At 37.4% G+C, this 11,490-nt stretch overlaps 1 protein-coding gene across 3 annotated transcripts in view; it reads right to left on the bottom strand.

Moving 5' to 3' along the window:
• The window catches only part of SMC4 (structural maintenance of chromosomes 4), a 36,071-nt gene that overhangs the window by 4,073 nt on the left and 20,508 nt on the right, over positions 1–11,490 (bottom strand). For all 3 annotated transcript variants that reach the window (XM_053599217.1, XM_053599218.1, XM_053599219.1), the window contains 6 exons: positions 11,116–11,277; positions 8,200–8,425; positions 8,043–8,122; positions 7,088–7,240; positions 4,467–4,593; positions 1,247–1,436 (listed from right to left, as the gene is read on the bottom strand). In XM_053599217.1, the coding sequence (XP_053455192.1) occupies positions 1,247–1,436; positions 4,467–4,593; positions 7,088–7,240; positions 8,043–8,122; positions 8,200–8,425; positions 11,116–11,277 (938 nt within the window). The remainder of the gene's footprint in view (positions 1–1,246; positions 1,437–4,466; positions 4,594–7,087; positions 7,241–8,042; positions 8,123–8,199; positions 8,426–11,115; positions 11,278–11,490) is intronic.

Here is an 11,490-nt window from a genome sequence, read left to right as displayed (position 1 = left end):
TGCAGTTTGGCCGGGGCCAGGTTTGAACCCACCACCCTCGGTATACAGGGCCAGCACCCTACCCACTGAGTCACGGGTGCCGCCCTTTTTTTTTTTTAATTGAGGCAGAGTCTCACTTTGTTGCCCTCTGTAGAGTACTGTGCCATCATAGTTCACAGCAACCTCAAACTCTCAGGCTCAAGCAATTCTCTTGCCTCACCCTCCCTAGTAGCTGGTACTATAGGCACCCACAACTTCCAGCTATTTTTTTTGTTTGTTTGTTTAGTAGGCCTGGGCTGGGTTAAAACCCACCAGCCCTGGTGCAGGTGGCCAGTGCCCTAACCACTGAGCTACAGGCACCGGGCCAATATAGTTATTTCTACTTTGATTGACAAATGTGTTTAAGCATACTTCTGTTAAAAACCAATAAAAATGGTTTATAAATTCCTAATCATAGAGCAAAAGGCACTGAATCACATAATCAATTTGTTAGAATGTTAAGAAAAAATAGCTGCTTAAACTTTAATATTTTATGTATATACCTAGCTTTAATTATTTTAGAAACAATAAATACTCTAAAAATTATTTGTAAAACAAGATGTGGCCAGGCGCAGTGGTTCACGCCTGTAATCCTAGCACTCTGGAAGACTAAAGTAGGTGGATTGTTCAAGACCAGCTGCCTAAGCAAGAGCTAGACTCCATCTAATTAGCTGAGCATACAGGCTTCTAGTCCCACCTACGTGGGAAGCTGAGGCAAGAGGATTGAGTCCAAGTGTTTAAGGTTGCTGTGAGCTATGATGCCACAGCACTGTACCCAGGGCACGGAGTGAGATTTATTCAAATAAATAAGATGTATGAACAGCAAAAATAAATTTTTTTTTAGGGGAGACAATGAAATCTTCTAGCTAATTAAAAATTTAAGTTCCGAAGACAATTCTGCTAAGAGATCCATCTTTCTCTTTTATTTACTCGTAAGGCCTAGATCTATTTAACCACCAACTACTATCCTAAAGCAAAGGAGCAAACTCTTGGTTTCTATGCTCGTAACTGAGGCGTTATAAAGTATAACTGTATGTTCCCAATGGATACCTACTGACCAGTTGTTTTCTAAAAATTGGCCAAATGATATTAGGTAATGTGTGTCAGGTAGTTTAATAACTAATGGTAAGAGAGACATTAATGGAGCATTAAACTTAAATATTAACCCATTTCCCCATATGGAGGTAGGAAGGGAGAGACAGGGTAGGGTCGTCTGCATATACTCTACCTGTCAGCAGTCTTGATTGCTACTTGAGCTTTAGTGATAGAGGAAGCACATTCATCTAATTGTTTATTTATTTTATCAAGTTTGTCTTGTTGAGCCTTGAGTTTATGGTTATTGATTTCTATAATGATGTTATGTAAGCGTTTAACCTCGGCTTCTACTTTACCAGCTTTCTCAGCCACATCATCATATTCTAAAATTAAAGGATAAAAGAGCTTAATTCGTGTCTGTATGGTAATGAGTATCACTTGTTAGATGTAAATTTCTTAAGTCAGTAACTTAATTTGATGCATGAAAACCCATTTGAGACATTTGGGGAAAAACAAAACAAAACAAAACCAAAAAAAAAAAACACCTTTCAAAAACAATATCCTATGTCACAACAAATGGTGTTATAATAACCCAGAAGGTTAAATTCTCTGGCTCACCTGTTAACACACCCATTCATTTCCTCATGTTCTTAGCTTCTTTTCAAAGTTCTTTCCAGTTTTCTCTTAGGGTATTTCCTGAACTATTGGCTGCATTATAAATTTTAACCACAAATTATGTGCCTGACTCAATATTAATTTGCCTATCGTGAAGAAATTGTGGTTATTTCCCTCTACTAAACTAACTTAGCAATCCACCACATTATAACCAAGTGGAGGAGGTAAGATGAGTTGGCACTCTTCCTGTGACAAAGTTAACATCTCCCAGATGCCTGGGCATCTAAGGTTTAGATATAATTTACACTCAATCTAAAGTACTTGAATAATTTGGAAGACATAATCTGTTTATGACACAAGAAGTCATACAGAAGTCTGAATTTTCTGTGATAGAGTTAGAGGTTCTGGTACCCAGTCAATAGCTTTGTAAGAGCCGGCACACTTTGGCATCAACTTTGACGGTGTGGATTGTAGTGGGTGCACTGTGCTTTTGTTGTTGGTGGTTGTGATGGCATCTTCCCAATTTGAGAGAATTCTTTTTAATTGTAGGGAAGTAGTTTTGCAGAGTAGTTCTGGAAATTATTCTTCAATGTTCAATCTAGAAACTTTCTTTAACCATCTCAATGATTAATACCTCATCACACACATAATACGAGTGTGCACGTATACCATGCGTACCCTATTACACCAGACTGAGTGGATTCTGCTCTCTATAGTTGAAATCCCAATCACAATAGGAGGGATGAAGAGATGGCAAAAAAGTGGGAAATTCAAGTTATCAAGAATACCTACACATGTAGAAAGGCAATCAACGTGCTTAGCTAACTGGTACATAGGGATTCCTACAAAGAGCCTAAATAAGGGAACATGGGTATGTGGCACAGGAAGAGGGAAGTAGGATTTGCTGAGAGAAAAGTATTAGATAAAATTACTATTTCTTTTTTTATCTTGTTAGGCAGATATTGGAATTTCAAATCTCTTAACTTCCTGTTTCTTTATCTTTTTGCAGTATGTTATCAGCGCCTTCTTTAGCCTGACCTTCCAGTTTACCTATTGAGTTTAATTTCAATGCTTCTTACCACCATTTGAGTCTTAAACAAAACCCTGCCTTTTGGAGGAACTTCAGGATTCCTTATTTTCCTAAGCATAATAGATAGATGCAAGCCCTGTACATTGCTAACACTCATAAACTGTTCTAAGGTCTACTTTACCACATGTGTCCATGGAATCGTCTGCACTGTGACAATGTAGTTTGTGGTTGAAATTCCATTAGGCTGCCTATGGGCTTGGCTCACTTGTGGGGTAGAGACCAGCACTTACAGTGATTAGAGAGTAAGTTAGGTACACAGCTGTAAGATTATTTTTAGAGCATTTCCTTCTTGTTTTTAAGTTCCTACCATCTATCTATGTAGTATGTCTACTAGAAGGAAAAACTGTGGCATACAGTCTGTAATTCTGAAACCACCATTCTTTATTTAACAAGTTATCCACCGTGGCCCCTCTTATTCTACTGTTTTGCACATTAGCCAGAGATAACTTTTCAAGTCTAAATTAATGTAAAGGGAAAAATTTAATCTTAAAGATACGGGTCTCCAGAATAGACACCAAAACACATATGTACATTTTTGGCTTTTCTTTTTTTTTTCTTTTTGTAGAGACAGAGTCTCACTGTACCGCCCTCGGGTAGAGTGCTGTGGCGTCATACGGCTCACAGCAACCTCTAACTCTTGGGCTTACGTGATTCTCTTGCCTCAGCCTCCCAAGCAGGTGGGACTACAGGCACCCGCCACAACGCCCGGCTACATTTTTGGCTTTTCAATTGACCCTTAGGTACTATAAAGCAGTCACAAAAAATACTGAGGTTTTATGCAGGGAAAGAGGAGTATGGATGAAGGCCCCATGGGACCCGGATTCTTCTCATCCTTTATTCTAGCTACAGAATACTCCTGGCTCTGGGCTTTTGCATTTACTCCTCTACACTCTTCTTGGAATGCTTTTCTCCCCAGTACTCACATAGTTATTAGCACTCACAGTTCCTTTTGGGTCTCCACTCACATATCCCTGTTTCATGTTAAATGTGTGCTCCTGAGTTTATTTTGTCTACTTCTCTATCAACAGCACCTAAAACAAAGCCTGGCCAGTAGCAGATGTTATTTGAATGAATACTTGAATATTAAAAGTGCAGATAAATACGGATACACACAAAAGTTAATATGGGTATCCACTTATCATTGGTGTGCATAGCAATCAAGACTATCAAGCCCACTGTGCCTATGAGCCTATGGTATGAATTCCCTTGCATAAAGAACATGTGTATATGTATATGAGAACAAAAAGCTCTGCAAGGAAAATACATATTTAAGTTCTCAAATAAAGTTTTTCCATATGCATACAATTTATTCCTTGTGGCTCTTCTTTGAGCGATTTAATTTCTCCAATTCCTCAGTTTTCTACATTTGCAACTATTATCTTGAAGTGATTTTGCAATTAGGGTCAAAGTATACCAAAGTATGAAACTAAGACCCTGAGCTCTAGAATCAGACTCTACCACATATTCCCGTATTACCATCTGCCATGTGACCTGAGGCACATTATGTATACAGTATACACCCACACGCCACTCTGTGCCTTAGTTTCTTCATTTGTCAAATGGCGCTAAGGATTAGGTAATAACAAAACCCATAAGATAGTGCAATTTCGTGCACATAATATATTAGTTCCTATTATTATTCTACAAACTGCTATCTTAACCACTGCAAACTTTGATAATCTCAAAATACGTCTGTCTTCAAACATACCTGTTTTGAAAGCGCTAACATTTTCTTCCAGCAACTTCTGTTTTTTTTTGTCAGGAGCTGTAGCAAGTACATTAGCTTCAAGTTCCTTAACTTGGACATTCAAATATTCTTCTTGCTCTGTTAAACGCTAGAAAGATTTAAGATCAATATTTTAACTAACAATAACATTTAATTTAAACATTCTGATTTTTTAAAAAGGGAACTTATGTCTTTAAGAAGATAATAGGAAAAGGGCAACAAATATGAATATAAATAATGAAAAAAGCCAATCAATATGAAACATGTTTCATGTCATTACAAAGACAAGTTAGAATGAGATTTTTTTTTTTAGATTTTGTGGTAGTAAATTTACAACATTCTTAAGACTACCCTAGTGTTCAAAGAAATGGAAAAATAATTATTTGCACATGTTACTAGTATTACACAAATTATAAAAATCCATTTTTGAAAACAATTTGGTTTTACTTTCTTTGGCAGCACATATATAAAAACTGATGCAACCAATGTGGTAAACGTTGTGTGCATACTGTGCAATAGATGTCACTTTAGTAATCTATTCTAAGGGCGGCGCCTGTGGCTGAGTAGGGCGCCAGCCCCAAATACCAAGGGTGGTGGGTTTAAACCCAGCTCCAGCCAAACTGCAATAAAAAAATAGCCAGGCCTTGTGGCAGGCACCTTTAGTCCCACCTACTTGGGAGGCTCAGGCAAGAGAATCGCCTCAACCCAGGAGTTGGAGGTTGCTGTGAGCTGTGATGCTATAGAACTCTACAGAGGGTGATAAAGTGAGACTCTGTTTAAAAAAAAAAAGAAAGAAATCTATTCTAAGGAAATAATGGGATGAGTGTATAAAGATATCCCTACAAGGATATTTTAAGCATAGCACTGTACCCAACACAGAAAAACATGTATCAGATTGTGTACAAAAAATGCTCTAAAGGAACTGAAAACCAAATTTATACTGGTTTGGAAAGAAGTCATGATTTATTAAGGGAAGAAAATTTGGTACATTTAAAACACCAAATTAACATTTTCTTTTTTTTTTAAATTAGTCTTACTTTGTCACTCTCGGTAGAGTGGGTTCAAGTGATTCTCTTGCCTTAGCCTCCCTAGTAGCTGGGACTACAGGCGCCTGCCTCAATGCCCAGCTATTTTTATTTTTTTCTGGCTTGTTTCTTTAGCTGACACCCTAACCACTACAGGTGCCCAGTCTTTTTTTTTTGGGGGGGGGGCCGGGCCTGGATTTGAACTCGCCACCTCCGGCATATGGGGTTGGCACCCTACTCCTTTGAGCCATAGGCACCGCCATCTTTTTTTGAGACGGAGTCTCACTAGTCACCCATGGTAGAGTGCCATGGCGTCACAGCTCACAGCAACCTCAAACTCTTGGGCTTAAGCAATTCTCTTGCCTCAGCCTCCCAAGTAGCTAGGACTACAGGTGTCTGCCACAATGCCCAGCTATTTTTTTGTTGCAATTGTCATCGTTGTTTAGCAGGCCCGGGCCAGATTCGAACCCACCAGCCCCAGTGTATGTGGCTGGTGCTCTAACCATTGGGCTATTGGACACCAAGCCATGAACACTTTATAATGTTATACATATTACCACAAATATAAATGTGTTACATGCAAACTAGATACTAAGTATTTAAAAAAAGTCAAAGGATATACCAAATTGAAGGTGATGATCATTTGGGTATTTTCTGAAAATGTATCTTTTTTTTTTTTTTAAAAAGAACATTACATATCATAATCACATAATCCACTTCAAGAAGAATAAAAATAAAAAGTCATATAGATGCTAAGGAAAATCATGTTTCTATGAAATACAAAGAGAAAACAAGAATAGCTGTGGCTGGAGCAACACTGTGATAGGGAATCATTCACTAGTAGATGGGGAAACAAACAAAAAAATCATCAAGAATCAGAGACCTGGCTTGGTGTAGCTCAGCCGCTAGGGTGTTAGCCACACACACAGGAGCTGGCGAGTTCAAATCCAGCCTGGGCCTTTCAAACAACAATGACAACTACAACCAAAAAAAAAATAGCCAGGCATTGTGGTGGGCGCCTGTAGTCCCAGCTACTTGGGAGTCTGAGGCAAGAGAATCGCTTAAGCCCAAGAGTTTGAGGTTGCTGTGAGCTGTGACGCCATGGCATTCTACCAAAGGCGACATAGTGAAACTGTCTCAAAAAAAAAAAAAAAAATCAGAGACCTGCTTTGAAACCCAAAGTCCTACCTTCTCCCCTCCCCACTTCCCCCGTTTTCTTTTGAGACTGAGTCTCACTTTGCTGCCCAGGCTGTATATAGTCCCATGATATCGGGCTAGCTCATAGCAACTTCAAACTCCTGGGCTCAAGCAATCCAACTGCCTCTATCTCCCAAGAAGATGCAAATGTCAGGTGTTTTAGTAGAGATGGAGTCTAGCTCTTGCTCGTGCTGGTTCTCAAACTCCTCAGCTCAAGGGATGATCCTTCTGCCTCTGCCTCCCAGAGTGCCATAAGCCATTGTGCCCGGACCCTTCTCTCTTATATTTTAAAATTATAAGCAAAAAACAAATGGCACTACTAACCTGTGATAGTTTCAATTAACATTGACATACACACAGATGCCAGCACAAATGGAATACCTGAATGCTTGCAGTAAACTTTTCTAGTGTATTCCTCATTTCTCGTTCACTGTGCCGTAACTTAACTACTGCTTCTTCAAGATGTACTTTTTGTTCTTCAATTTGCAGTGATTTTTTAGAATCTTTTTCAAACTGTAACCCCATTTTATTTACCTACAAATGAAAGGTACCAGTAAAATTTTCACCAAGAGTCATTTCAGACTGAGTCAATTTATGAAGAAAACTCAAACTTCTGATCTTAAGACTAGGACAAAACCAAATAGTCCACGGTCTGCTCCCTAATCCTAACAGTTCAGGAGACAGTTAACCAATTGCTATATCACCTACTGAGATGGACAGACAACTTTAAGTTCCCTAGGGTCACTTGTTATTTCAGTGAGAGATAACATTCAAACACTTGGGCAGAAGGATACAAACTTACATTTTCAAAGTATGAGAGAGCGAAAATCAAGGCCAAACACTTGAGAAAGTTAGTATTTAGGACACCTAAGAACATGTTTTCAGCTAAGAAAAAAGTACATATAGTTTTCTGAGGGCAATAATGCAACATAGTAGTTTTTCCTGGGTTTTCCGTCATTGTCATATATTCCTTGTGAAAATATAAGCACAGAAATAAAATATTTTAAAATTAAAATTTGGATACATACTGGCTTATTGTACCCTCAATGAATCCCCAACAATAAAAAAAAAAAAAAAAAAAAAAATTTGGATACATATACCAGGTGTCTTTTCTATACTTATACCTTAGAGAATTAATTGAAAAGCTATGTAGAACATGTATTTTTGAGTTAATATTTTATTTTTAAAACTTTAAAGGTATTTACATAAAACTCTCACTTATACAAAATTCAATTAAAATGTATTAAACTTAAAATGGCCAAACTTTGTAATATGTATGCTATGTCTCAATAAAGGTGTATAAAACAAGTCTGACTTCAATTTTAGCTATACAGACCTCCTCTTCAGAGACTTCAGCGATAACTGATGAACCCATTCTCCCTTTCATTACTTTGCTTCCTCCACCAGTCATTGTACCTGCAGAACAGGGGACAGAAGTCCATTTTAGAAGTCTTCTCCAACAACATAAACTCAAGGTAAGGAAAACATATTACCTGACTGTTCTATGATCTGTCCCTGTAAAGTGACCACTCTCCATCTTCTATCTTTTTGATATGCTACTCTTGTGGCTTGATCCAAATTGTCAGCTACCAAGGTATCCCGTAAAGCAAAGTAAAAAGCTTGGCGAATTTGCTCATCTTTTACTTTTACTAAATCAAATAACCGAGGAGCATTTTCAGGGGTTTGAATTTTGGTCATTTTTTTTGCCCATACAGCCATCTAAAAGCAAAAACATACATAACAAACAAAATAAAGACCATGTCATTTCTTCTAGGTATCATGATCTTATCTATAAAAATTTCTAAGGAAATCACCAAAAAAAGCAATTAAATGAGTTCAGTAAGTTATAGGATCGAAAATCAATACATAAAAATTGTACTGCTATATACCAGAAATTAAAGGTCAGAAAACGAAATGAAGAATTCCATTATACTAGCACAAAGAAAACTGAAAAAATATGGAAATAATTCAATGAAAAATAAATACATGGTGGCCATAAAGTTTGTGTGCAACTTAAAATAGTTGTCTATAGTTTAAGTTGCACATGAACTTTATGGCCACCCTGTATAAGACTTGTACACTACAAGTTATAAAATTAGACCTCAGGCCAGGTGCTGCAGCTCGCACCTGTAATCTTAGCACCCTGGGAGGCCTAAGTGGAAGGATCCTTTGAGCTCAGGGGTTCGAGACCAGCCTGAGAAACAGCGAGACCCTGCTGTCTCTAAATAATAGTACAAATAAGGCAGGTGTCTGTAGTCCCAGTTATTTGGGAGACTGAGGCAGAAGGATCACGTAAGTCCAGGAGTTTTGAGGTTATTGTGAGGTAGGCTGACACCATGGCACTCTAGCCTGGAGCAATAGTGATACTCTGTCTCAAAAAAAAAGTTGTTTTTTTTTTTTTTTTTTGTTAAGATGGCATTATTACCTCTCTGATCTATAGATTCAATGCAACCTATATGAAAATCCCAGTCACCTCCCACCCTCCTGCTTTTGGGAGAAATCAACTAGCCAATCTTACAATTTTGGGGGCAGAAATCAACAAGCCAATCTTATAATTCATACGGAAATTCAAGGAACTTAGAATACCTAAAACAATACTGATAAAGAAATTTGTGGACTCACATTTCCTGATATCAAAAATGTACTAAAAAAACACAGTATGTAACGAAGACAATGTGCTACCAAGTAATAAAATTTAAAGTCCAGAAATAAATCTTTACATTTATAGTTGGTTGATTTCAACAAAGGTGCCAAGAAAATTCAAAGAACAGTCTTTTCAACAAATGGTGCTAGAACAACTGAATAGTCAGCCACATGCAAAAAGTAAAGCTGGATCCCCACTTTATACCATATACAAAAATTAACTCAAAAATAGATTAAAAACCTAAATGTAAAAGCTACTATAAAACTCTTAGGAAACAGATAAATCACTGTGACCTTGAATTAGGCAGTAGTTTCATTCTTCTTTTTTTTTTTTTTTTTGAGACAGTCACCTCCATCTCCCAGAGTGCTAGGTTGCAGGTATGATCCCTTTCTGGCCAAGGTAGTGGTTTCTTAGAATTTAAAACTTTTGTTCTTCAAAGGAGACCATCAAGAAAGTGAAAATACAATCTAAAGAATGGAAAAAAATAGACTTGCATCCAGGATAAAAAACTCTTACTACAATAAAAAGAAAACTGATTAAAAAATAAGCAAAGGGCAGTGCCTGTAGCTCAGTGGGTAGGGTGCTGGCCACATACATGGAGGCTGGCAGGTTCGAGCCCAGCCCAGGCCAGCTAAAACATCAATGAAAACTAAGATATAAAACAAGAATAGGGAGGATATGAAGAAGTTGGAACCCTCATATATCCTTGTGGGAAATGGTACAGCTAATGTGGAAACAGGTTGACAGTTCTTCAAAAAAGATAAATAGAATTGGGACGGGCACAGTGGCTCTTGACTGCAATCTTAGCTCTTCAGGATGCTGAAGCAGGTGGATCACTTGAACTCAGAAGTAGGAAACCAGCCTGAGCAAGAGTGAGACCCTGTCTCTACTAAAAATGGAAAAAACAGCCAGGCGTTATGGTAGGTGCCTGCAGTCCCAGCTATTCGAGAGGCTGAGGCAAGAGGACTGCCTGAGCCCAAGAGTTTGAGTTGCGGTGAGCTATGACACATCTCAATGAAAAAAAAAAAAAAAAAAGATAAACAGAATTACCATATGACCCAGCAATTCCACCACTAGGTATATAAACAAAAGAACTGAAAACCCATGTTCATTTAAAATGTATGAGTGTTCACAACAGCATTACTATCAAAGCAGTCAAAATATGGAAACAACTAGCCATAAACTGACTGATGTTATACAAAATATAGTATTATCATATTTAGTGAAATAACAATTTGGCAATAAAAAGGAATGAAAGAGTGATACACAATATAACATAAATGTATCTAGAAACCTGTTAAGTAAATGCAGGTATATACGAAAGCCACATTTTGCGTGCTTCCACTTATATGTAATGTCCAGGACAGACAAATCTGTACAGACAAAAAAGAAGATTAGTGGTTGCTGTGGGGGATGGAAATGAGAAGTGACTGCTAATGTCTATGTTTCATTCTGAAGTAATTAAAAAAATTCTAAAATGAGAGAGTTGTTATGGTTGAATAATCTTCTAAGTACTTCTTGATGATGAAGTTAGAAACACAAAGTACCTGTCACTCAAACATTGGAGGTCATTCTAACACTGGAGTGTACAAGAGGCCCTAAAAGATTTTTTAATTTTTTATAACTGTGCAATCCAAGAATCTAAAATAATGCTCAAACGCTATCAGGTATTCATTAACTGTGAAGAAAAAGTTAAAATACAAAAGTGATAACCCTTAGCACTTAAAAGTAAATAAATTATACGTAGCTTATTAAGAACACCTACCTTATCTAGACCTATAAAAGTTGCAACTCCAATATTTTGTCTTTTAAGGAAATTTACACATTCTTGGGCTGTATCAATAGAATCAACAACAATGTAGTCTAATGCATGACAACAGGATGAAATAGCAATGTCATATTTTTCATCAATGGCTCCTAAGTCTCCCTAATAATTAAGAAAGGAGGAAAAAAGGAATTAGGCAAAAGGCAGAGGATCATTTTATTACTATTCATACAGATTTTTAAAGTTACTTTTAATTGAAAAACTCTGTATACATGGCTTTTAACTGGCCCTTCTTACTCCATCCTTCCCCCTTCTACAGAGGACATCACTACAAGTAGTTTCTAATGTACCTTTAAAAAAGTTTATAGATAAGCA

The sequence above is a fragment of the Nycticebus coucang genome, chromosome 8 (genome assembly GCF_027406575.1).
Source record: "Nycticebus coucang isolate mNycCou1 chromosome 8, mNycCou1.pri, whole genome shotgun sequence".
NCBI classification, from domain to species: domain Eukaryota; kingdom Metazoa; phylum Chordata; class Mammalia; order Primates; family Lorisidae; genus Nycticebus; species Nycticebus coucang.
Note: the sequence above shows the minus strand (reverse complement) of the source record. Positions and strands in the feature narration are given on the sequence as shown.